This window comes from Caretta caretta, chromosome 11, assembly GCF_965140235.1.
Source record: "Caretta caretta isolate rCarCar2 chromosome 11, rCarCar1.hap1, whole genome shotgun sequence".
NCBI classification, from domain to species: Eukaryota; Metazoa; Chordata; order Testudines; family Cheloniidae; genus Caretta; species Caretta caretta.
Genome location: NC_134216.1, coordinates 39,254,370 through 39,277,604, shown reverse-complemented (window position 1 = coordinate 39,277,604; position 23,235 = coordinate 39,254,370). Strand labels below are relative to the sequence as shown.

Here is a 23,235-nt window from a genome sequence, read left to right as displayed (position 1 = left end):
GGCGCGGCTTCGCAGCGGGCCGACGGCGAGGCGGGCTCCGCTCTGCTGCTGCTGCGGAGTCAGCGAGGCTGGTTCCAGGCGCCTGGGGCGGCCTTTCATCGCCCGGGCTCCGAGCCCGCTGCGCCCCCGCGAGGGAAGCTGATGCCAGGCTCAGCCCCGCCGTCCACTCCGCACGGTCCCGGGGGGGCGCCCTCCCTCAGCACAGGCTGCCCAGCCCTGCCTGACCCAGCCTCACGGCGGGGCGCGAACCCTGCCTCAGCCTCAGCCTCACCCTCACCGTGCCTGGCAGGGCCGGGTTCCTTGGGGTGGACGTGCCCCGAGCTAGTGCCAACAACGGGCCCGCTCGGGCTACCCTGGCGGGGGCGAGTTGGCCCACTCGCTGTGAAAACGCCAGTGGCCCCTTTACACGAGGGTTGAGCTGACTCGCTCTTAGCAATCGTGGGGAATCTCTGCAGAACTTCCCTGCTCTGGCCAAGGCCAAAATACGTTGTGTGAGGATGATGCAGCTGAGGCATCCAACCCCGATCCCTCCGTGACTGCAAGGCCTGAGAGAGGTGTTTGGGGGACAAGGGTTTGGTTTGAGAAACCCCCAAGTGCGGGTAGGATACAAATCGCCAGCCACTTAGTAACCCCTTATGCCATTCTCAGAACCAGTTTTTTTGTTTGTGGGCTCTTTGCCCTCCAGGTCCCTACCCCAGTCTAGTTGATCTTTCATTTAGATTTAATTCAGGAGTTGCCTGTAGTATTCTATTTACAGTATTTTCCTGCAGTCCGTCTCATGCCTCATTTGTAAGTGCCACAAAGTGGGGAGTTTCTGCCATATTGCTGATTCATGTGAGCAACATAAAAAGCTGCAAGTGGCCAGCCTCTACTGCTCCAGTCTCGCACTTTGAATTTATTTTTACAATAAACAGTGCCAGGTATAATGAGACTCTGTAGTTCAATAAGAACACCACAACCGCTCTCTTACATTCAGAAGTTTTCTTTCAATTTTCCTAGAATCCTTAGACGTATATAGCTTTAATCAACTGCATTTAAATTTTTGCAGTTAGTAAAATCTTACTACACTCTTTTGCTGGGAAAAGAGCCAAGAGCTTTAAACACAAGATTGCTAGCTCCAAGCAGTCTTCTAATAATGGGTTGGGTTTTCTTTAAATTAATAGTGAGTCTAAAAAATCTTATATTTCAACAGCAAAAAGTTAAGAAAATACTTATTAAAATGGACTTGCTTTTGTTTGTGGTTATGGAAAAATTAACACCAATTACCTACCCAGCAAAAGAGGACGTTAGATATTTGGTTTCTTTTATTCAATACTCAAGTACATTCACCTACCAAAAAGTACCTGTCCAAGTATTTTAAAAAACATTTGATATACATTCCTGCTCTGTTAAATGTGTATATTCCAATTTCACTCAGTCACTAGAAATGTCACATAACATCCATAATGTGGATCACTCTGTAATATGGTACCAGCCTCTTAAAAAGATCTGATTACTTTATTCCTGCGTAATGTCTCTAAACAAAAGCAAGCTGTTGTAATGATCATTTTGTTTCTGATACTAATCCTTGCCAACTAAGTAAACTTGTTAAAATTTCCTAAATAAAGAGTTTAAAAAAGAAGCCCAGCAGGGCTGCTTTAAACACATTGGGAGGGTGGGGGAGAGGAGAAAAAGGAAGAGAGAGAGACCTGTGTGTGTGCGTGCGTGCGCGTGTGTGCATTAAATAAATTACTTCAGGTCTTGTATAGTTCCTAACCATGAGAGTCTTATTTCCTTATTCATATATATATAATTAATTTAATTAAATTAATGTGAGTTGTTTCTTAGATCTCAATTTTTGAAATTCATGTATTAACAGTAACTGATAGTTTAGATCTATTACATTGTTAATTTTTGTAAAAAAGTTTGTTCAAAAGTGGTATTAATATTTCAGTGGATTCAAACAATGTCCTTTCTTTGTTTTTTTTTTTAATAGTCGCTTTTGTTCTCTGAGCAAAAAATTAAGTTTGGTCTATATTTGCAATTAAACTGCATTAGCCAAGCGAATTGTAAAACAGTTCAGATAAATTAGTTTGAAGGTAATTTCCTTGACACAGTGGATAGCACTTTTTTTTTAAAAAATTGATGGGAGCTCTAGTGCAGAAAAGGCAAAGGAGTTTAAAACATTCTGTTAGCTAAACCTGTAGTCCATGGAAGTTCCCACGTACTAAGACTTCAATGGGAACAAAATTGGGTAGCTGGACTCTAGGCCCTGGTCTACACTAGGACTTTAGGTCGAATTTAGCAGCATTAAATCGATGTAAACCTGCACCCGTCCACATGATGAAGCCCTTTATTTCGACTTAAAGGGCTCTTAAAATCGATTTCCTTACTCCACCCCTGACAAGTGGATTAGCGCTTAAATCGGCGTTGCCGGGTCGAATTTGGGGTACTGTGGACACAATTTGACGGTATTGGCCTCCGGGAGCTATCCCAGAGTGCTCCATTGTGACCGCTCTGGACAGCACTCTCAACTCAGATGCACTGGCCAGGTAGACCGGAAAAGAACCGCGAACTTTTGAATCTCATTTCCTGTTTGGCCAGCGTGGCAAGCTGCAGGTGACTATGCAGAGCTCATCAGCAGAGGTGACCATGATGGAGTCCCAGAATCGCAAAAGTGCTCCAGCATGGACTGAACGGGAGGTACGGGATCTGATCGCTGTATGGGGAGAGGAATCCGTGCTATCAGAACTCCGTTCCAGTTTTCGAAATGCCAAAACCTTTGTCAAAATCTCCCAGGGCATGAAGGACAGAGGCCATAACGGGGACCCGAAGCAGTGCCGCGTGAAACTGAAGGAGCTGAGGCAAGCCTACCAGAAAACCAGAGAGGCGAACGGCTGCTCCGGGTCAGAGCCCCAAACATGCCGCTTCTATGATGAGCTGCATGCCATTTTAGGGGGTTCAGCCACCACTACCCCAGCCGCGTTGTTTGACTCCTTCAATGGAGATGGAGGCAACACGGAAGCAGGTTTCGGGGACGAAGAAGATGATGATGATGAGGTTGTAGATAGCTCACAGCAAGCAAGCGGAGAAACCGGTTTTCCCGACAGCCAGGAACTGTTTCTCACCCTGGACCTGGAGCCAGTACCCCCCGAACCCACCCAAGGCTGCTTCCTGGACCCAGCAGGCGGAGAAGGGACCTCCGGTGAGTGTACCTTTTAAAATACTATACATGGTTTAAAAGCAAGCATGTGAAAAGATTACTTTGCCCTGGCATTCGCGGCTCTCCTGGATGTAATCAGAAAGCCTTTGCAAAAGGTTTCTGGGGAGGGCAGCCTTATTGCGTCCTTCACGGTAGGACACTTTACCACTCCAGGCCAGTAACACGTACTCGGGAATCATTGTACAACAAAGCATTGCAGTGTATGTTTGCTGGCGTTCAAACAACATCCGTTCTTTATCTCTCTGTGTTATCCTCAGGAGAGTGAGATATCATTCATGGTCACCTGGTTGAAACAGGGTGCTTTTCTTCAGGGGACACTCAGAGCAGCCCGTTCCTGCTGGGTTGCTTACCTGTGGCTGAACAGAAATGTTCCCCACTGTGAGCCACGGGGAGGGTTGAGGGGGTAGCCACGCGGTAGGGGGAGGCAAAATGCGACCTTGTAACGAAAGCACATGTGCTATGTATGTAATGTTAACAGCAAGGTTTACCCTGAAAGAGTGTAGCCACTGTTTTATAAACTGTGTCTTTTTAAATACCGCTGTCCCTTTTTTTTTTCTCCACCAGCTGCATGTGTTTCAATGATCACAGGATCTTCTCCTTCCCAGAGGCTAGTGAAGATTAGAAAGAAAAAAAAAACGCACTTGTGATGAAATGTTCTCTGAGCTCATGCTGTCCTCCCACACTGACAGAGCACAGGCGAATGCGTGGAAACAAATAATGTCAGAGTGCAGGAAAGCACAAAATGACCGGGAGGAGAGGTGGCGGGCTGAAGAGAGTAAGTGGCGGGCTGAAGAGAGGTCTGAAGCTCAAATGTGGCGGCAGCGTGATGAGAGGAGGCAGGATTCAATGCTGAGGCTGCTGGAGGACCAAACCAGTATGCTCCAGTGTATGGTTGAGCTGCAGCAAAGGCAGCTGGAGCACAGACTGCTACTACAGCCCCTGTGTAACCAACTGCCCTCCTTCCCAAGTTCCATAGCCTCCACACCCAGACGCCCAAGAATGCGGTGGGGGGGCCACCGGCCAACCAGCCACTCCGCCACAGAGGATTGCCCAAAAAAAAGAAGGCTGGCATTCAATAAATTTTAGAGTTGTAAACTTTTAAAGTGCTGTGTGGCATTTTCCTTCCCTCCTCCACCACCCCTCCTGGGCTACCTTGGTAGTCATCCCCCTATTTGTGTGATGAACAAATAAAGAATGCATGAATGTGAAGCAACAATGACTTTATTGCCTCTGCAAGCAATGCTTAAAGGGAGGAGGGGAAGGTGGTTAGCTTACAGGGAAGTAGAGTGAACCAAGGGGCGGGGGGTTTCATCAAGGAGAAACAAAGAACTTTCACACCGTAGCCTGGCCAGTCATGAAACTGGTTTTCAAAGCTTTTCTGATGCGTACTGCGCCCTCCTGTGCTCTTCTAACCGCCCTGGTGTCTGGCTGCGCGTAACCAGCAGCCAGGCGATTTGCCTCAACCTCCCACCCTGCCATAAACATCTCCCCCTCACTCTCACAGATATTGTGGAGCACACAGCAAGCAGTAATAACAGTGGGAATATTGGTTTCGCTGAGGTCTAAGCGAGTCAGTAAACTGCGCCAGCGCGCCTTTAAACGTCCAAATGCACATTCTGCCACCATTCTGCACTTGCTCAGCCTGTAGTTGAACAGCTCCTGACTACTGTCCAGGCTGCCTGTGTACAGCTTCATGAGCCATGGCATTAAGGGGTAGGCTGGGTCCCCAAGGATACATATAGGCATTTCAACGTCCCCAACAGTTATTTTCTGGTCTGGGAATAAAGTCCCTTCCTGCAGCTTTTGAAACAGACCAGAGTTCCTGAAGATGCGAGCGTCATGTACCTTTCCCGGCCATCCCACGTTGATGTTGGTGAAACGTCCCTTGTGATCCACCAGAGCTTGCAGCACTATCGAAAAGTACCCCTTGCGGTTTATGTACTCGCCGGCTTGGTGCTCCGGTGCCAAGATAGGGATATGGGTTCCGTCTATGGCCCCACCACAGTTAGGGAATCCCATTGCAGCAAAGCCATCCACTATGACCTGCACATTTCCCAGGGTCACTACCCTTGATATCAGTAGATCTTTGATTACGTGGGCTACTTGCATCACAGCAGCCCCCACAGTAGATTTGCCCACTCCAAATTGATTCCCAACTGACTGGTAGCTGTCTGGCGTTGCAAGCTTCCACAGGGCTATCGCCACTCGCTTCTCAACTGTGAGGGCTGCTCTCATCTTGGTATTCATGTGCTTCAGGGCAGGGGAAAGCAAGTCACAAAGTTCCATGAAAGTGCCCCTATGCATGCGAAAGTTTCGCAGCCACTGGGAATCGTCCCAGACCTGCAACACTATGCGGTCCAACCAGTCTGTGCTTGTTTCCCGAGCCCAGAATCAGCGTTCCACAGCATGAACCTGCCCCATTAGCACCATGATGCATGCATTGGCAGGGCCCATGCTTTCAGAGAAATCTGTGTCCATGTCCTGATCACTCACGTGACCGTGCTGACATCGCCTCCTCGCCTGGTATCGCTTTGCCAGGTTCTGGTGCTGCATATACTGCTGGATAATGCGTGTGGTGTTTAATGTGCTCCTAATTGCCAAAGTGAGCTGAGCGGCCTCAATGCTTGCCTTGGTATGGCGTCCGCACAGAAAAAAGGCGCGGAACGATTGTCTGCCATTGCTCTGACGGAGGGAGGGGCGACTGACGACATGGCTTACAGGGTTGGCTTCAGGGAGCTAAAATCAACAAAGAGGGTGGCTTTACATCAAGGAGTATTTCAGGCAGGACTTCACGGAGGGTTCCAATAAGAAATGGTGCACCTAAGTTATTGTTCTTATTGGAACAATGAGGTTAGTCTGGCCTCTGATTGATACATGGCTAGATTTACCTTGCTGCACCTTCTCTGTGAGTGACTGCAGTGTGACCTAGAGGAATGAGTCCCCTAGACGGGGGAAGGGGGGAAGCAAATGAGTACAAAACAAATCTGGTCTATTTCTTGTTTTGATCCACTCCATCTATCTTTTACATCTTTGGCTGGCAGCAGATGGTGCAGAAGGACTGCAAGCCATCCACATCTCATGGCTGCTCGGCAGAAGACGGTGCAATATGACTGCTAGCCATCCCCATCTCTTGCCTGCCCGGCAGAAGATGGTACAGTACAACTGCTAGCAATCCGTATTGCCTGCCTGCTCACTATAAGACGGTTCAATAGGACTGACTGCAGGACTAAAGAGAATGACCTGGTCAAGTCACTCCAAACTTAGTCCCTGCGCCCATGTCTGTCCAGGCGCTCCCAGCCGACGCGGCCAGGAGCACCTCGGACATGATGATGATGGCTACCAGTCATATTGCACCGTCTGCTTCCAGAAGGCAATGGGTTGCTGCTACTGTGTAGCAATGCAGTACCGTGTCTGCCAGCACCCAGGAGACATACTGTGACGGTTACCTGAGCGGGCTCCATGCTTGCTGTGGTATGGCATCTGCAAAGGTAACTCAGGAAAAAAGGCGCGAAACGATTGTCTGCCCTTGCTTTCACGGAGGGAGGGAGGGAACGGGGGCCTGACGATATGTACCCAGAACCACCCGCAACAATGTTTTAGCCCCATCAGGCATTGGGATCTCAACCCAGAATTCCAATAGGCAGCGGAGACTGTGGGAACTGTGGGATAGCTACCCACAGTGCAACACTCCGGAAGTCGACTCTAGCCTCGGTACTGTGGAAGCACTCCGCCGAGTTAATGCACTTAATGCACTTAGAGCATTTTCTGTGGGGACACATACACTCAAATATATAAAACCGATTTCTAAAAAACTGACTTCTATAAATTCAACCTGATTTCGTAGTGTAGACATACCCTAGGGTAGGGTTAGATCTAGTCCAATTTAAAAAAAAACAAAAAACAAAAAAACCACACACCACCGTATAGCACCAGGTCTCAGAGGCCAGGTAAGCTGACTCAGGCTCCTGGGGCTTGGGGGTCTAAAAATTGTGATGTAGACCAGAGGTTCTCTGCCTCTCTCTCTCTCAGCCACCTCCAACATGCTATTAAAAAAGGCACATACCATCCATGCCACAACTGTTTTTATGCATATCCAGTAGATTAAAAGCCAGGGCCAGCATTTGGTAAGCATGCAGGGCAATTGCCTGGGGCCCCATGAAGCAAAGTTGCTCAGGTTTCAGACCCACATAGCAGGGCTTAGGCTTCAGCATTCTGCTTTGGGGTTCAGCGAGCCTAACAGCAGCCCTGCTCTCATTTGTTTTGGCAGACCCCCACTTGTGTACATTTGGGCTCAAGCTGGATCCCAGGCTCCAAAACGCTCCTCCATCACACACTCTCAGAGCTAAGCTTGAACATCTACATTGTAACTTTATACCTCTACAGCCCAAGTTCTGGGAGCCTGAGACAGCTGTCAGCCCAGAGGCTGGTCTACTCTCACAGCAGTGCAGTGGCAGAGCTGTAGTACTTACTGAAGGCACCACCTACACTAACAGGAAAGTTTTTCCCCACTGACATAGCTACCACCTCTCTGGGAAGTGGAGTACCTGTGTTAGCAGCAGAAGCTCTCCCATCAACATAGCATGGCCTACACTGGGGGTTAGGTCAGTATAACTTACTCAGGTGTGGATTTTCCACACCCCTGAGCAACATAGATATACTGATGTAAGTAGCTAGCATAGAGCAAGCCTGGGTCTTTTATTGCAGTGTACTAGCAAACTGAACTGGGTGTGACAAAAGGTGTTTGACAGCTCTCCCAGCCATATCCTGCCACTTAATGAGGTCCTGGTCTCACGGAGGTCACAGTTAAAAGCCCAGTATGTAAAACATGGGAGATAATTGGCCCATTCTTTGTTGTGGTGAGGCCTTGGGTGGAGTACTGTGACCAGTTCTGGGGGCCACGCATTTGGAGTCTTCCATTTGTCCTCATCTTTCCTGATGAGAGCAACAAACATGATAAAAGGTTTAAGAAAACCTGACCTGGGAGAGGGGGGGTGCTAAACAAAAAAACTACACATGGCATGTTTATCAGGTCCTACTTCAATCTTGTCTCAAGACTAGTCTTCAAATAGGTTATGGGCTGTTATAGAGGGCAGCAATCAGTTCTGCACCTCAGCTGAATGTATGATAAGTAATAATAGACTTAATCAGCAGCAAGGGAAATTTAGATTAGATTTAGGAAAAACTTTCTCTCTGGAATAGACTTCCAAAGGAATCCCCATCATTCAAGGTTTTTAAGAACAGGTTAAACAAATGCCTGTCAGGGATGGTCTAGTTTCATTTGGTCCTGTTGCAGCATAGGGGAATGGATTGGAGGTCTTCTCAATGTCCCTTCAAGCCTTACATTTCTAGGCTTCTATAGCAAATCACAGTTGACTCTATTCTAGTAGAATAAAGACAGATGGTTGATTTCTGGTCCCACTGCTTACACAGACATGATTTAATGAGTTTTAATAGATACTCTCAAGTTAAAAAAAAAGTCACATCTCTTTAGCTGACCATGTACTTGCTAGTGTTAGCTATTTTAGGGGCTACCTATAATTGAAAGATTAAGAAAATCTATATAATTTGTTACTTTAGGCACTTTGGGTACCATCTACAAGAGTGCCTAGGTGCACAAGTTCTGCCTTTAGGTACCGCTCGGCTACTGTCTAAACCCATTCAGTAGGTAAGTTTTTCTTCAGGGCATGCACACTACATCCTCACTTTAGGCACCTGTCGCCTACCTGATTTTATGCACTATGTCTACGCTGCACACTTTACAGTCTAAAAGGCACCTCTCTCCCCCCCATTTATTGTAGAGGTTTAAGCACTTAACTCAAGGTTTGTGGCATGCAGTAGTGTTCCTATGATTTTCTAGGCAGTGCAACATTTTAGTGCCATGACTGTCAGTCCCTTTGTGGATCCCACCCTTTGTGTAAAATTAACTTCACTGTATTGTTGATGGCCCTTTATATCACGATCATGCACATCTCTTCTCTTCAAGACACTTATCTGCCTATTCTCCAAGCTCTGTACCAGGGTGTTTACCAGTAACATTAGCAGGATCTGTTAAGAGTTTTACCACCTACCTTCTTCATTAATGGTGTATGTCCAAAGCCATCTGAAAGCCTTTGATCATAATACCTAGCACACTGGTATTGAAAAAAATTCCAAAATTCCTTTAAGCTGATAATCAGCTCAATCATTTAGGCTCCAACCTGCTAACATCTTCACACACTATTTAACTTTAGCACATGAATAGTCCCGTTGACTTTAATGGGATCACTAAAGTATGTAAAATTAAGTACATACCTCTTTGCAGAATCAGGGCATTTTTCCATCTCCAGAATGGTAGTCAATGGAAATATTTTATTGTAACTCCACATTTTGCCTAAAAAGCTTTTTCCTTAGGTCAGAGAGGGAGAGAAAAGAAACCTCTCATCCTTAGACTTCTGCAGCTTACCCTACTCTTGGAAACAGAGTCTCTACAGTCAGTCAGTGCTAGAAGCCTATTGTAAGCCCTAAGAAGTTTTAAAAATATCCTACTATAAAAGGAGTTGGAAATGCATCATCATATAATAACTAAAAATATGATTCTGTGTGTCCGGGAATCCGAGAGCCAATACACGACTAAAACAGAAACAAGACTTCAGACTATTCTTCTGATATTCTATTCAATCAAAAGAAATTTCTGTGGTAAAATATACCTATTATTTACAAGATTAGTTTAGAAGTTTGTTTGTACCTTTTTTTTTTAACAAACAAAAATTCAAACATCGTTGACAAATTAAAACATTCTCCATACTAACAGTTTTCATTTTTAAAATTTGTTTAACTAGTTAATAAATTTAAACATGAAAACAAAACATTGCACTAAGTTTTACATTTAGTAGAAAAAAATCAGTTTGACATATCCATATTGCCAAATCCATGGGTATCACATTTATCAAAGTGAGTATGCCTATAATTAAAATATATTATACATACTAGTAGTAACTTGAAAAGTGATTCAACTTAGGTATTTCATTCCCATTCCCTTTCTTTCCATTTTATGGATGTTAAAACCAGGAAGTTATATAGTCAACCCCTACCTTGGTATGAATACAGTAGAATTGCTTCATAACTTAATCATCACATTAATCTATTAATATTAAGTCTGTTGCATTGGATGACTGAAAAAACTGCTGTAATCAGCCTTTTGATACTCCGGAACTCCCCCACCATAGTCTAAACAGCACATGAAACATACAGCCTTGGCCTCTCACACCACACCCCAGCACAATCCTCTCCTATCCTTGTACAAGGACAGTTATCCCAGCCCTTCCAACTGAAGTACCACCCAACTTATCCAAGCAGAAACCCCCACATCCTCTCTGCTGGGAGCATCTTTGCCAAAGGAATATCCCTTACTCCCCCTGGCCTTCTCACAGTTCCTCTGGGTCCAGCTCTGGAGAGGTCAGCTGATGAACTCCTTCACTGCCTTCAGTCTCCAGCATAGAGCCAGCAGGCAACTCCCCCTGCTGCTTTCTGGCATTCAACCCTCATCTAGTCCTCTGACTCAGGGATACCAGCCAGCAAAATCCTCTTACCGCTCTCCTGCCTTCCTCCAAGAAGCACATTTTACCACCTTCTGCAAAGACACTGATGACTTACAGTTCCCCTGCTCTCACCTGCCCTTAAGTGACCCACTCCTTTCTAACTCCCTGAGCTCTATTTCCCTCCTTGGGTCTCATTCTGCTGCTGAGCCACCCTGATCTTTTATAACCTTCAGGTGCTATGCCAGGCCACCCTCTTAATGGTCCAAATTGGGAGCACTTGATCTGGCACAGGGGGCTGTCCTGCTTCATTTACTGCAGCCAGCCATCCTGTGATACTGCTTTCTACTGTAGTAATATTGCTCTTTAATTTTTCGTTTAACTTTTTAAAAAATACTCTACCATAGAGAATAATTCCAAATAGAAGGAGAGAAGAAAATAGGGGGCAGAAACAAACTCACAGCAGATTTATGTCTCCTCATCTCCTTTTTCTAGTGTCTTTGCCTTTCACTCCACTTTGTACTAACCTGTCTGGCCACCCCATTCAAAAGCAGTAGGAAGTTTAGTTATCAAGGCCTCTTTATATTTTATGTTCTTTAAGCAAACTATATTAAGATCATTCAATAGCTTTCCACTAGGCTTTAAATAAGCACAGCTCACAATTCCCTACATGCACATGAGCCTCAGAATGGGAAGTTTGCAAACACCAAGACGAAAGTAAATAAATCTACTGTTTTAAATTAAAACTCAGAGTTTAGTGCAACATGCTTACAAGTGCTTAATGCAATAAACAGAGTAGGATGATACAAAAAGGGTAGCAAAAAAATAATAATTCAAAATTTTTATAGATTAGAGGGGAAATAATTATAAATTTGGGGCATACATGCTCTGCAATCTCCTAGGATATACTTACAATTCTTTGTAAATAAGGAGAACATTTTTTCTTCCTTTTACCCTCCATCTACCTCATATCATCAATGCCTGTTTAGGCAGGTGTTTCCTCCAACAACCCCTGGTAGATCCCTGACAGTTCTCACTATAAGACAGTGGCTTTGAAGGAATGGGCAGAAGATTTATTTTTTCTAAAGGATATATTAACTTTTTTGTAAAGTGTCCAGATACTACAGTGGTAATACTTAAAAAGAAAACAAAAAAGGGTATAATAATTACCCTGTGAGGTAGGTGTTTATTTATTTAAATTATTGTATATATTATTTAAATTATTGTATACATTATTATCATGACATTGGGGTGCGTGACATGGAAAAGAAGCAAAATTAAACTCCCCATTGTAAAAGTAACAGCACACCATAAAAACAACACACCATAAAAACCTCTGAAGAAATGATCAACAGTCAATCAAATGCAATTTAACAAAAGTTACATCTTGTATATCCTCCCTGAGATGTGACAGGGCCCATTTTATACATCAAAACATTTGTAAGACGACTGATGATGTCTGAGTCAGAAGGTCATGGGTTAAATCTTTCAGGTGGACTGTACCAGTACCTTATGCTGTGTTGAAACTACCTTGCTGCATTGTAGGGATCACAATGCAATATCAGATAGCTAAACTGATCTTTTTTTCTGCTCATCTCAGACAGCTCTCCAGACAGAAGTTAAAGATCCCAGATCACACTTCTAAAAGGAGTAATGGATAAATCTAGTGTCCTGGTCAGTATTCTATCTCTAAACTTTTTGCTGAGTTCCTGTGGCTGCTGAGCCTCACTCACTGCACTACCAGTATCTAAATCATGGTTTAGTGCTTTTGGAGATCCTGGTGTGAAAACAATTATATAAAATATAATTCTCTTTTTCTAGTCTGTACCAGAGGTGTTTGTATCTCAAAGAGTCCATTAGATTCCCTGCCAGTCTTTTCCACTCTAAAACACATGTATCTTAACCAATTCTGCAATCAAGAATATAGCATTATCTGGAATCAATCAACAATATTCCTGAATCAGCTTGAGAGGAGGCCATCGTGGAGCAATGTGAGGCCCTCTTCCGTTGCTCCCTAAATTCCTTTTCAGTACCGGAATAAAGGAATGACCACATGTCTTAAACTTGAATCTTTAGTATCATAGGGCATTATTTTACCTTTAGAGCACTAGGGCAAATGCCTTCGATCTATGTTTTGTAAGGGGATTTGAAAGCGGACTAGCAAAATATCCTAACAAGTCAATCAGCTTGTGACAGTCACTGAACAATAAGTGGTAATAGCCACATTCAAATTATTAAAGGTTTCACTTGAAACCCAAGTAGTCCATATAAGTGTAAAGTCTTTTGTTTTTCAGTCCTCCTAGCAATGCGACAAAACCTTGAGCATGGTTCCCTCCAGTGGTTAATTAATACAAATTAGTTTTTTACATTACTCCGTGTATGTCCACTGGAAGTATATTTTGTAAAGATGCTTTGTAAACCTTTATGAAAAACAATAACTGGTGAATTTATTTTGAAAATGAAATTATGTAAAAATATTGTCACAGCATTTATATTATATGAAGTGAATTTTAATAAATACAGGTTTGTATACAGATTTATATTAAATGTGAGTGATGGGTTGTATTAAATACATTGCTGAAGAGGTAATCTGTACTGGTACAGATACTGTACTTGCTTGTCTCTTGCAACAGACATATGATATTCAAATTGTATTAGACATTGTACACACAGACACAACCATGTGAACGCATAGCACTGGGAAGATTGCCGACTACTTCCCATTTATTATGCTCAGGATCATATTTCTCAATACTCTGCAGATATGTTCCTTTTGAATAGGAATATCCTCCTGTTACATAGATGCATCCATTCATGACAACTGCACCACATTCCATCCTTCTTTCCATCGTATGCGCCATCTGCCTCCATTCATTTTGTTCTGGATCATAGCAGTCAGTGTTTGCGGTTTGTCCACCCACAAGATAGAGCTTGTTTTGTAAGGCAATGGAACACAGTCCATATTCTTCAGAAAGAAAGGGAAAATAATTTAATTTAGAATAATAAAACAAACAAGCAGTACTACCTAGTTAGTGAAACTGCAGATACATATGATAGACTCTGTGTCACAATTTCAGAGTAACTGAATCTGTATTCCCTCTCAGATCCATCAAGGGCACCACTTAAGGTTTCAGGCTCCCAGACATCATCTCTCTTGGATAGAGATCATCCTGCCATACACTATGAGAAGCCCTACAATCCTGTCTGCCCATGCGCCAGCCCCTGTATATTGCCTCTTCTCCAAAGGCTGTGAACAATGCATTGTCAGCCGTTACAAGTTACCACACAACTTTCTCAGAAAAATACATTTATTCATAGGATAAAAAAGCATTACAGAGAAAGCATAAAATAATAAAAGCTCCTACACACTTCAGAAATCACCCATCCTCCACACTGGGAGTCTGGTAGGCCAACATCCCTTTCAACAAGGGTTGCGTCTTTCTTTGGACAGAAGGTCCTGTCCATTTGCTAAATCAAAAGGAAGCCCCCCAACTCAGTTCAAGCTCTACCAAAAAGCTCTTTCTTTGTTTTGTAGTGTCTGGAAAACCCAGCCTGAAGCAGTATATGTCTAGGGACTGGTACTTCTATGGAGCTGTTTCCAAACAGGGACTGTTAGTAATCATCCCCCGCTGTTTTCAGTTCCTGCAGGAGCTGTACTAACCCGCCCCCAATGGAGTTCCATACAATCTCTGGCCCACAATGAAACATAAAACATTCATTAACTTCATGCACTATCGTCCCAAAAAATACAGCATCTGGTTGCAATATCGGCCACAGTGGGGTCTTTTTTCAAAAGAAATTCTCCATTGACTTAAATTGGTTTTGGACCAGATCAGATTTTGAAAAACCTCAACAACTTCTGCTGTATCTGATCTCAGGAAGACTAAGGGCATCGTAGAAGCTACATACATTTTAACCAGTGGTTAAAGAGAGTCTTGTTTAAAAATTTATGCAGATGAACATAGGAAGTAGAGGGGGAAATTTATTCTAACCCTGTCCATTCAGGATTGTTCCCTTGAGTTAATTTTCTTGTCCTTTATCCAATCTAGATTATATTACCCTATATGCTGAGGCTTCCACCACTTCTGTAGCAGACTATTCCACAGTCAAATCAATGTAACTGTCAATAATTTCTCTTTATTAATTTCATCCCATTACATTACAGGGAGGCAGTATGTCCTAGTGAATAGAGCACAAGACAAGGCTGGGACTCAGGAGACCTAGATTCTATTCCCAGCTCAGCTATTGACCTACTGGGTGATCTTGGACAACTCACTTCACCTCTCTGTGGTTCAGTTCCTCCCTCTGTAAAATGGGGATAATCATACTGACCTCCTTTGTGAAATGCTTTGAGATCTACTGATGAAAGTAGATCAAAGCATTTCACAAATGAGGTGCTAAAAAAGGTGCTGAAAGGTGCTACATAAGAGTTAGGTGTTATTACTTCTCTTTCCATTCGAACACGTCATCCTCTTCCTTATTAGGGTTCACACCTTCCATATATTAGTGGTTTATCATCACTGTCCTGTTCCTGAGCCAAAATCTTCTGACCTTTTTTGTCAATCTCCATTTCCCTAGTGTTGCAGCCTGTCTTTATGCAGACTCAAGACAATAGTTGGTTGCACTGTGCATGATCTCTGCAACCAACAGAGCTAGAATTAAACTTTATTTTTTAAAATTAATATGTAGATTCTGGAGCAAAATCGGCTTGAGACTTTCTATTCTGCCAGCCAGCAATCCATGTAAACCACCTTTGCCAAATGCCCAAAAGGGTATGGAGTTTCTAGGAAAATAGTGTACTGTATTGATAATATAGTCCATACTTAGTAATATAGAAAATAGCAATATATTAATTATATGCTTAATACAGTTCTGAAGCAAACTAAGGCCTGGTCTACACTAGAAAATTAAGTCAGCATAACTACTTAGCTCAGAGGTATGAAAAATCCACACCCCTGAGGAGCAGAGTTAAGCCAACCTAAATCCCTGTGTAGACAGTGCTATGTCAATGGAAGAATTCTTCCATCAACCTTGCTACTGCCTCTTACAGAGGGGGATTATCTATGCTGACGAGAGAGCCCCTCCCGTCAGTGTAGACAGTGTCTACAATGAAGTGGGACAGCGATGCAGCTGCACAGTTGTAACATTTTAAGTGTTAACAAGTCCTAAGGCTTTGTCTACACTGGAACCTGAATGACAGAACTTTTGTCGTTCAATCATGGGAGAAAAACACACCCCCAAATGACAAAAGTTTTGCCGACAAAAAGCACCCGTGTGAACAGTGCTTTCTCTGCAGGAGAGCTCTCCTGCTAGAGCACTCCCAGAAAACCCCACTCCAGTAAAGATGTGTATAACGTGAGTACACAGCTGTCACCATGAAGTACATGCTCGAAAGGTTGAAAATGAAACCTGAGCAGGAGCACAGTCTCCAACAAAGGGATTTTAGAGTAATTAACAACCAAGCTGTACTGCTACTGAATGTATCCATTAGGGATTGCTGAAACAATCATTTATCTTCTATGTTGTCTTTAATGCTAACGCCCTATTACACTTCACAGTCATAAAAAAGCAGGTGCACACAAATAAGAAAACAAAAATAAAAATAAGAACAATGAAATAACACTTCACCTACATTTCAATACACTCAGTACAACAATTTTAAAATATTGTTAAAAGTTCTGTAAAGCAAATCTTTAAAACATAAAACTCATATGTTCCCCTCCCAAACTGTACATAGAAAACCATTCAAAATGTGCATTAAAAAGTGATTTTGGTCATACATTTAGAATGTTTTCTCTGAATATAACTCTTATTTTCCCTTTCTATAATATTTTTAGAGAGAGAGAAGCTAGGTGAGGTAATACTTTATTATTGGACTGGCTTCTGTTGGTGGAAGGTACAAGCTTTCGAGCTACACAGAGCTCTTTTTCAGAACTGGGGAAGGAATCAAAGATACTACTTCACCTATCTTGTCTCACTCATTTCCTGAGACCAGCACAGCTACAACAACACAGCAAACAACTTTATAATATTTTAACACTTTTCATACTACATTAATATTAAACATTTATTTGTTGGCTTGCTGATCAAATACTTTGCTAGCTATTAACCTTACAGCAATTTAGAATGCATTTAGAATGCACTTGAAGCTTATTCTCTTTACAAAAGAACATTATCTAAAGCAATGACAAAGATCATTAAAACTTTCAACTAGAAGTAACCAAAGTCAAATTCTATATGTTTCTGTTTACCTGGATGTGGACTTGTAGTGACTATGCTCCATTCATTGCTACCTGAATGATAGCTCTGAATTTTGTCATAGGTGCAGCTTCCCCTGTAACCATAGTGGCCTCCAATTACATAGATGACTTCACACAGGACACAGGCTGTGGCATTTCCAACACCTATTTATAGTATTAAATTCACAGCACAACTTCAGATTCTACAGAATACTTACTGCCACTTCAATCAATAACACATCAATAAGCTGAAGTTACTTGTTAATTAATATTTTAGTATAAAATTATTCTTTCAGGTATTTAAATGAATGTGTAATAAAAGCACCAGAGAGAACTCTTATGACACCTTACCTTGTCAATATAAGGCAAAGTCAGTGAAATCAATAAAGCTTCTTACATATTTTATTGCATATTAATCAATATCAATCCATCCTTTCAGACCACACAAAAGCTATGTGTAATATTTATATGTTAGGTACTGTACCTAGTTTTGCAGTACTTAAAGAAACACTGACAAGGTGGATGAGGTAATATCTTTTATTGGACCAACTTCTGTTGGTTAGTGAGACAAGATTTCAAGCTACACAGAGCTCTTCTTCAGGCCTGGTAAAGATACTAAGAGTGTCACAGCTTGTCTCTCTCACCAACAGAAGTTGGTCCAATAAAAGATATTACCTCACCCACCTTCTCTCTAATATCTTGGGACCCACATGGCTACAACAACATGGCATACATTAAAGAAGCACTGTCAATGTTAGGATGGAAATTTGACTTATTTTAAAATTATTTTAATTTCATAGAGAATTTTAAATACCATTTTAAAATAATCATTTCTTTACCAAGAAAAATTTAAATGGCAATTGAGGTTACTCAGCACCTCACAGAATCATTTATACTATTTTAATCCTCTGAATTACATAATTAATTATGCTGTTGTACAAACAAGGAAGTAAACAAATTGGAGCTATGATAGGTTTCAGAGTAGTAGCCATGTTAGTCTGTATCTGCAAAAAGAACAGGAGTAATTGTGGCACCTTAGAGACTAACAAATTTATTAGAGTATAAGCTTTCATGGGCTACAGCCCACTTCATCGGATGCATAGATTGGAACATATATTAAGAAGATAGATAGATAGATAGATAGATAGATAGATAGATAGATAGATAGATAGATAGATAGATAGATAGATAAGTTGGAAGTTGCCATACAAACTATGAGAGGCTAATTCGTTAAGATGAGCTATTATCAGCAGGAGAAAAAAACTTTTGTAGTGATAGTCAAGATGGCATTTAGACAGTTGACAAGGTGTGAGGATACTTAACTTAGGGAAATAGATTCAATATGTTTATCTCCATTTAAAAAAAGTAACAAAAATGAATGCTTGCCAAATTAATATGGAAAAAAATCAGAAGGAAATTATAGAGAGAAAACATCTATACAAAAGAGACAAAATAGTTTATAGTATAATTCTAATATTCTACTCTTTATAAATTAGCAATAAATTAGATCAATAAGAATAATGGTTTATAGTAAACAATATGGACATCTAAGTAATGGCTGCATGAGCAGTATGAATTCTACTGATTTTTAACATTAAGTCACTATCCACTTTCTAGGTGTTTTGTATTTTACAGACCTCTTATAAAAGAGAGAATATGTAATTTAAAAAAAACATGCAGTGACTTAATTCATATTTTTTTACTTGCATTATCTTTGATAACAAGATAATACAGTTTATTCTTTGCAATAGTTCAAATTCTAATATTAAAAATAACTAAGCAAATCAAATGTTTTTCAATCTGTAGAATAAATTGCTGCCACTTTTCATCTTCCCACCAAGGACTTTAAAAGTCCTGGACTGATAATACACAGAGATGTGACAAATTACATGAACAGAAGTTATGAATGACGGAAATGTGGCTATAAAGAAATGGATCACAACTGTAAACATTGTGATACCTGGAATTTGTTATTCTGATCAGAAGTTTTTATCAGATAGAACTTAACTGCTGTTTGGATACAAAGTAATTACCATCCATTGGAGCTAAAGTTAAATGACATTTTCATTAGAGTACAATCTGAATAAAAATATTATGATCATTTTATTGAAACTCAACTTCAGGTTTCACAGATTACTTTCTGAAGGTCCATTCAGCACCAGAAGGGCTGAAATTGTACAGTGACTTTTCTATACCTTATACAGAAATTTTGCGCAAGAGAAGGTAACATTAAACTGAACATACTACCTTTAAATTCACATTAGTGTTGTTGGATACAGTCCTGTACAGAGTTCAGATGTTTCAAGTGGTTTGACTAATAAAGACCTGAACCCATTAAACCCATTAAAGTTAATAGAAATACTCCCATTTACTTCTATGGGCTTGGATCAGGCCCTAAATATGGCTGTAAAGTTTACAGGTGGCAAGTGAAAAAGGACAGACATTGAGGCAATAACCATAGGAAAAGTTACATACCTTTGATCATGTTTGCAATGGGAACCCATTTCTTTTGTAAAGGATCATAGAATTCTGCTTCTTGTGCTGGAGCCCCTTTTCTGTAGCCCCCCAAAGCATAGACACAGCCACCCAAGGTAACTGCACAGTGATAGTACCTTGTATTAAGCATGGGGCAGCCTTCTGTCCATTCATCAGTTTCACTGTTATAAATCCACACAGTATCAAGGGCTTCTATGTTGTCAGTTCTATAGCCCCCCATTACATAAATGTTGGGTCCCAAACTAGTGACCCCATAGCTCTCCCTTGCGTGATCAGGCATTTCCGTTCCCTGGATCCAAGCATTAGTTAAAGGATCCCACACATGGACTTCTGATAAAGGATGCCAGTAATATCCTCCAATCACATACATAGCTGCTGTGGGCCTTTTGGAAATGTCTTTTGGGTTTGTGTTTAATGCACTGTATATCAGAGACCTTATCTTGTTTTCATTAAGCTGGCATTTCTTTCGCAAGCTTAAGGCTGATCTTAAATATATTTCATTTAAATCTATTTTGAGGCAGTTCAGCAGATCAAAAATGCATTCAATTCTTTTCTTCACGTCATATGCTATCCATTTAACCACAGGTTCTATGGCTGCCTCTTCTTTCCAAACATTGAGATTCTCTCTGGAGAGAATAAATAGGAGTTTCTCATAGCTGATTTCCAGAAATTCTTCCTGCCTCCACACTTCTTCAAATCTTGATAACAGTATCCTCCTAGATTCTTTCTCTAGCTCTGAACAAAGGTGATACTCTGCGAAGGAGTGCATCCCTATGCAGTTGACAGTATCTACATGCCTTACCAGAAACTGCTCACAGGCTTTCTTTACTGACACAAACTGGAGGAGATCCGCAGCTTGGAGGAGACTTTGAACATTTCTCTCTGTTATCTGGATTTGTGATGTGTATGCATAATTCACAAGAGCCTCCAGTATAGCGTGGCTGATCCCAGGAAGTTTGATCTGATTTTTAGATTTTTCTTTCATGTCAGCTGTGAACATTGCCCTAAAATAATTGCTACAAGCAGCTAAAACAGCTTTGTGGCAAAGGAAGATCACACCAGAAGCACACTGAAGAGTAATATCAATAAATAAGCCGTCCCGGTAAAATGTTCTGAAAGCCTGCAGGAAATCCACAGGGTGAGAAAGATCGTTGTAAATATAGGTATAGTCCTCTTCTCCGCTCAGAGCCATCTCTGGAATAAAGTCAAACAAAAGGGGGTAGTTTTCAATTATGCAAATTGCTTTGGGTAGTCAGCGCTGAATGTCTTAATTGTCCGTGTACATTGTATCAATGCTGCAGTCCAAAAGGCAAAATATTTCCCAGTCACGAAGCAAAATCACACGCATTTTCAAATAAGGTTTTATTCATGGCTTTATACATATTCAACCACATCCAGGGGGACAGTAAACTCGATGCATATGGATGCGTCTCCTTTCCCCCTTCTAATAACGGGTCTGTGACAGACTTTGCTGTATTGTACTATTCAAATTATTTGACGTCGTACAGCCAGAATGCGCACAGAAAAACAGATCTCTCACCACGCAAATATGGCACGTGAAGAGCTAACTGGAACCCACATGTCTTAACATTTTACATCTAACTCCATGTGGAGTCCAAGCTGCGTAGAGACCCAATGTCCAACTCCAGCGCAATCCGTTTGTAGGAGAGCTGCTGCCTATTTCAATACTAAAATGACGGGGGAAGCGGCAATGGACAGTATCGCACTCGGGTGGAGTGGCGCGGCCGCTGGGCGCGCGGGGAACTCAACGGGGACGCGGAGCCCTGCAGCACTGGGTGCCAGCCCCTTATGGCTCAGCCCGCTAGCGCAAAGGGGCTCCCGTTGCAGGCAGCCTCACGCCACGGGCTCAGCCTGAAGCCCCGACACGACAGCCGGGCTCGTCCGGCTCCGGCTTGGAGGAGCCCGGCGGGGAAGCCTGCGCTGCTGCGGCGCACCCTGGATCAGCCGCGCCCGGCCAGCCTGAGAACGCAGGGGACTCCCGCGAGGACCCTGGGCCAGCGCCCTGCCCGGCCCATCGGCCCTGCGGCAGCGGGGAGGCGCCCAGCAAAGCCCCCCAGCAGCCACGCGCCGCCCTCAAACCCCACGCGGGGGGCCGGGCGGCTGCGGAACGGGAACCTGCCGGCAGAGGGCGGCGCCGTCAGCTCGCAGCGCCGGCGGGGTAACGGCTCGCGCGCCCCAGCCGCGCTGCCCGCCCCGCGCGCGGGCCCAGACCGCCGCGAGCCACTTACTGCTCTGCCGGAGGCGGCCGCCGCGGCTGGGCTGGGGCCGGGCTCAGGCGGCGGGCAGCGGCCCCTTGACCTTATTCGTGAGAGAGGCTGCCGCGGGAGGCGACTGACGAGCTGAGGGGCAGCTCCCGGCCCGTGTCGGGGTGTCTCAGCGGTCTCCTCTCCCGCCGCCCTGCCGCCGCTTCCAGCCCGGCAGCGCCCCCTCCTCAAGGTCACCGCGCCCCCGCGAGACACCAGCGCCCCGCTCCAACAGCTGCGGCTCCGCCTGGCGCGGAGGGGGGCGGACTGTGGGGTAGGGCTCCTGCCGGGGCAGGGCCCGGGGCCGCTGCAGCTTTCCCAGCCCAGCAGCTCAGTGACACGCAACCAGGCGCAGGGAAGCTACCCTAGGACGTGGCTTTCACAGTCCGCCACAGTGGCCCACGCCGCGAGCATCCCCCCAGCACCTGCCAGGGCCCAAATCAGCCTCTTCTGCAACCCGCCCAGATGCTGCTCAGCCGAACCCCGCAAACAGCGAAGGCTAAAGAGGCAGCAAGGTTAATTGCTCCAGGTGAACTGCAACCTGCTCCGGTGCGATCCTGTCCTCACGTGTAGAAGGCACGCTCAGGGCTTGGCCTGGGCATGCGGGGAGCTCCCCACATCGTGCCGCTCAACCTCCCACTGCCCATGTGGGACAGACTCCGCATGAGGAACACAGCAAATGATCCATGCCGGACACCGAAGTAGCTGTGGAGTTCCCTTTCTGTAGGTGTAAATGACTCTTCTCATTATGTCTAACTGTCATGTAGACGTGTCACAACTAGAGCTGTCTACTGTTCTCATCATGTTGATTCTTTTTTCCTCCTGTAAATAATTAGCAGCACTAGTAATCCCAATTATGGTTGGCGCATAAGTAACTCTGGATTTAAAATGAATGCTGTCCATCAAAACCAGGGAGCCAAGGCTCCCTTGAAACTGGAAAGGCTGGAGAAAAACATTCTCGGAGCAGGACTATTATTTGTTATTTGCTAAGTGCCAGCAATGAACTCAGTGCAGTAGAAAACACAAAATAAGAGAGTTGCTGTATCATGGCTCCAAAGGACTGGTGCTAGGACCCCAGCTTTGGAACAGTCAGAGAGCCAGGCCCTCCCTAGGGATCTCTAGGGCAAGCCATGTGGCTTCACTGCCTCCTTAGGCTGAACCTCTGGTCCTTCAGCACCCTACTTCATACTGTGAGTGTCGGTCAGCGGGTCCAACTAAGGCGACCTCTTAGGGAGACTTGTACAATCTTGGGGAGCAAAGTGCCTCCTCGGTGACACTCAGCCAGCGTTGTAAAACAGAAAAGTTTTTTAGTTGCCTGGAACACAGCACCAGTAGTCATTCGTTAGCATAGAGAAAAGAAAATTACAGGATAGTCCATCCTGGTCAGCACAGAACCCAAAGCCCTGTGCCTCGCACCTATCTTTGTCCAGATTCAGATGTGCCCGATGGCTTCCTGCAGCCCACACTTCCACCTCACACCTATTTCCCAGTCCTTTGTTCCCGAACTGGGGAGATGTGGC

At 43.6% G+C, this 23,235-nt stretch overlaps 2 protein-coding genes across 2 annotated transcripts; one reads left to right on the top strand and one right to left on the bottom strand.

The window, feature by feature from the left end:
* The first annotated feature begins 38 nt into the window (after positions 1-38).
* On the top strand, positions 39-4,305 carry LOC142068542 (myb/SANT-like DNA-binding domain-containing protein 7). Its single transcript, XM_075117947.1, has 2 exons — positions 39-3,184; positions 3,767-4,305. The coding sequence occupies exons 1-2, from the start codon at positions 2,605-2,607 to the stop codon at positions 3,847-3,849; spliced, it is 663 nt and encodes a 220-aa protein (XP_074974048.1). The 5' UTR covers positions 39-2,604; the 3' UTR covers positions 3,850-4,305.
* Positions 4,306-9,984: 5,679 nt separating this feature from the next.
* On the bottom strand, positions 9,985-22,092 carry KLHL23 (kelch like family member 23). Its single transcript, XM_048869866.2, has 4 exons — positions 21,701-22,092; positions 19,431-20,645; positions 16,968-17,120; positions 9,985-13,681 (listed from the first exon to the last, which is right to left on the bottom strand). Exons 2-4 carry the CDS (start codon positions 20,641-20,643, stop codon positions 13,371-13,373), a joined length of 1,677 nt encoding a protein of 558 aa, XP_048725823.1. The 5' UTR covers positions 20,644-20,645; positions 21,701-22,092; the 3' UTR covers positions 9,985-13,370.
* Positions 22,093-23,235: the final 1,143 nt, after the last annotated feature.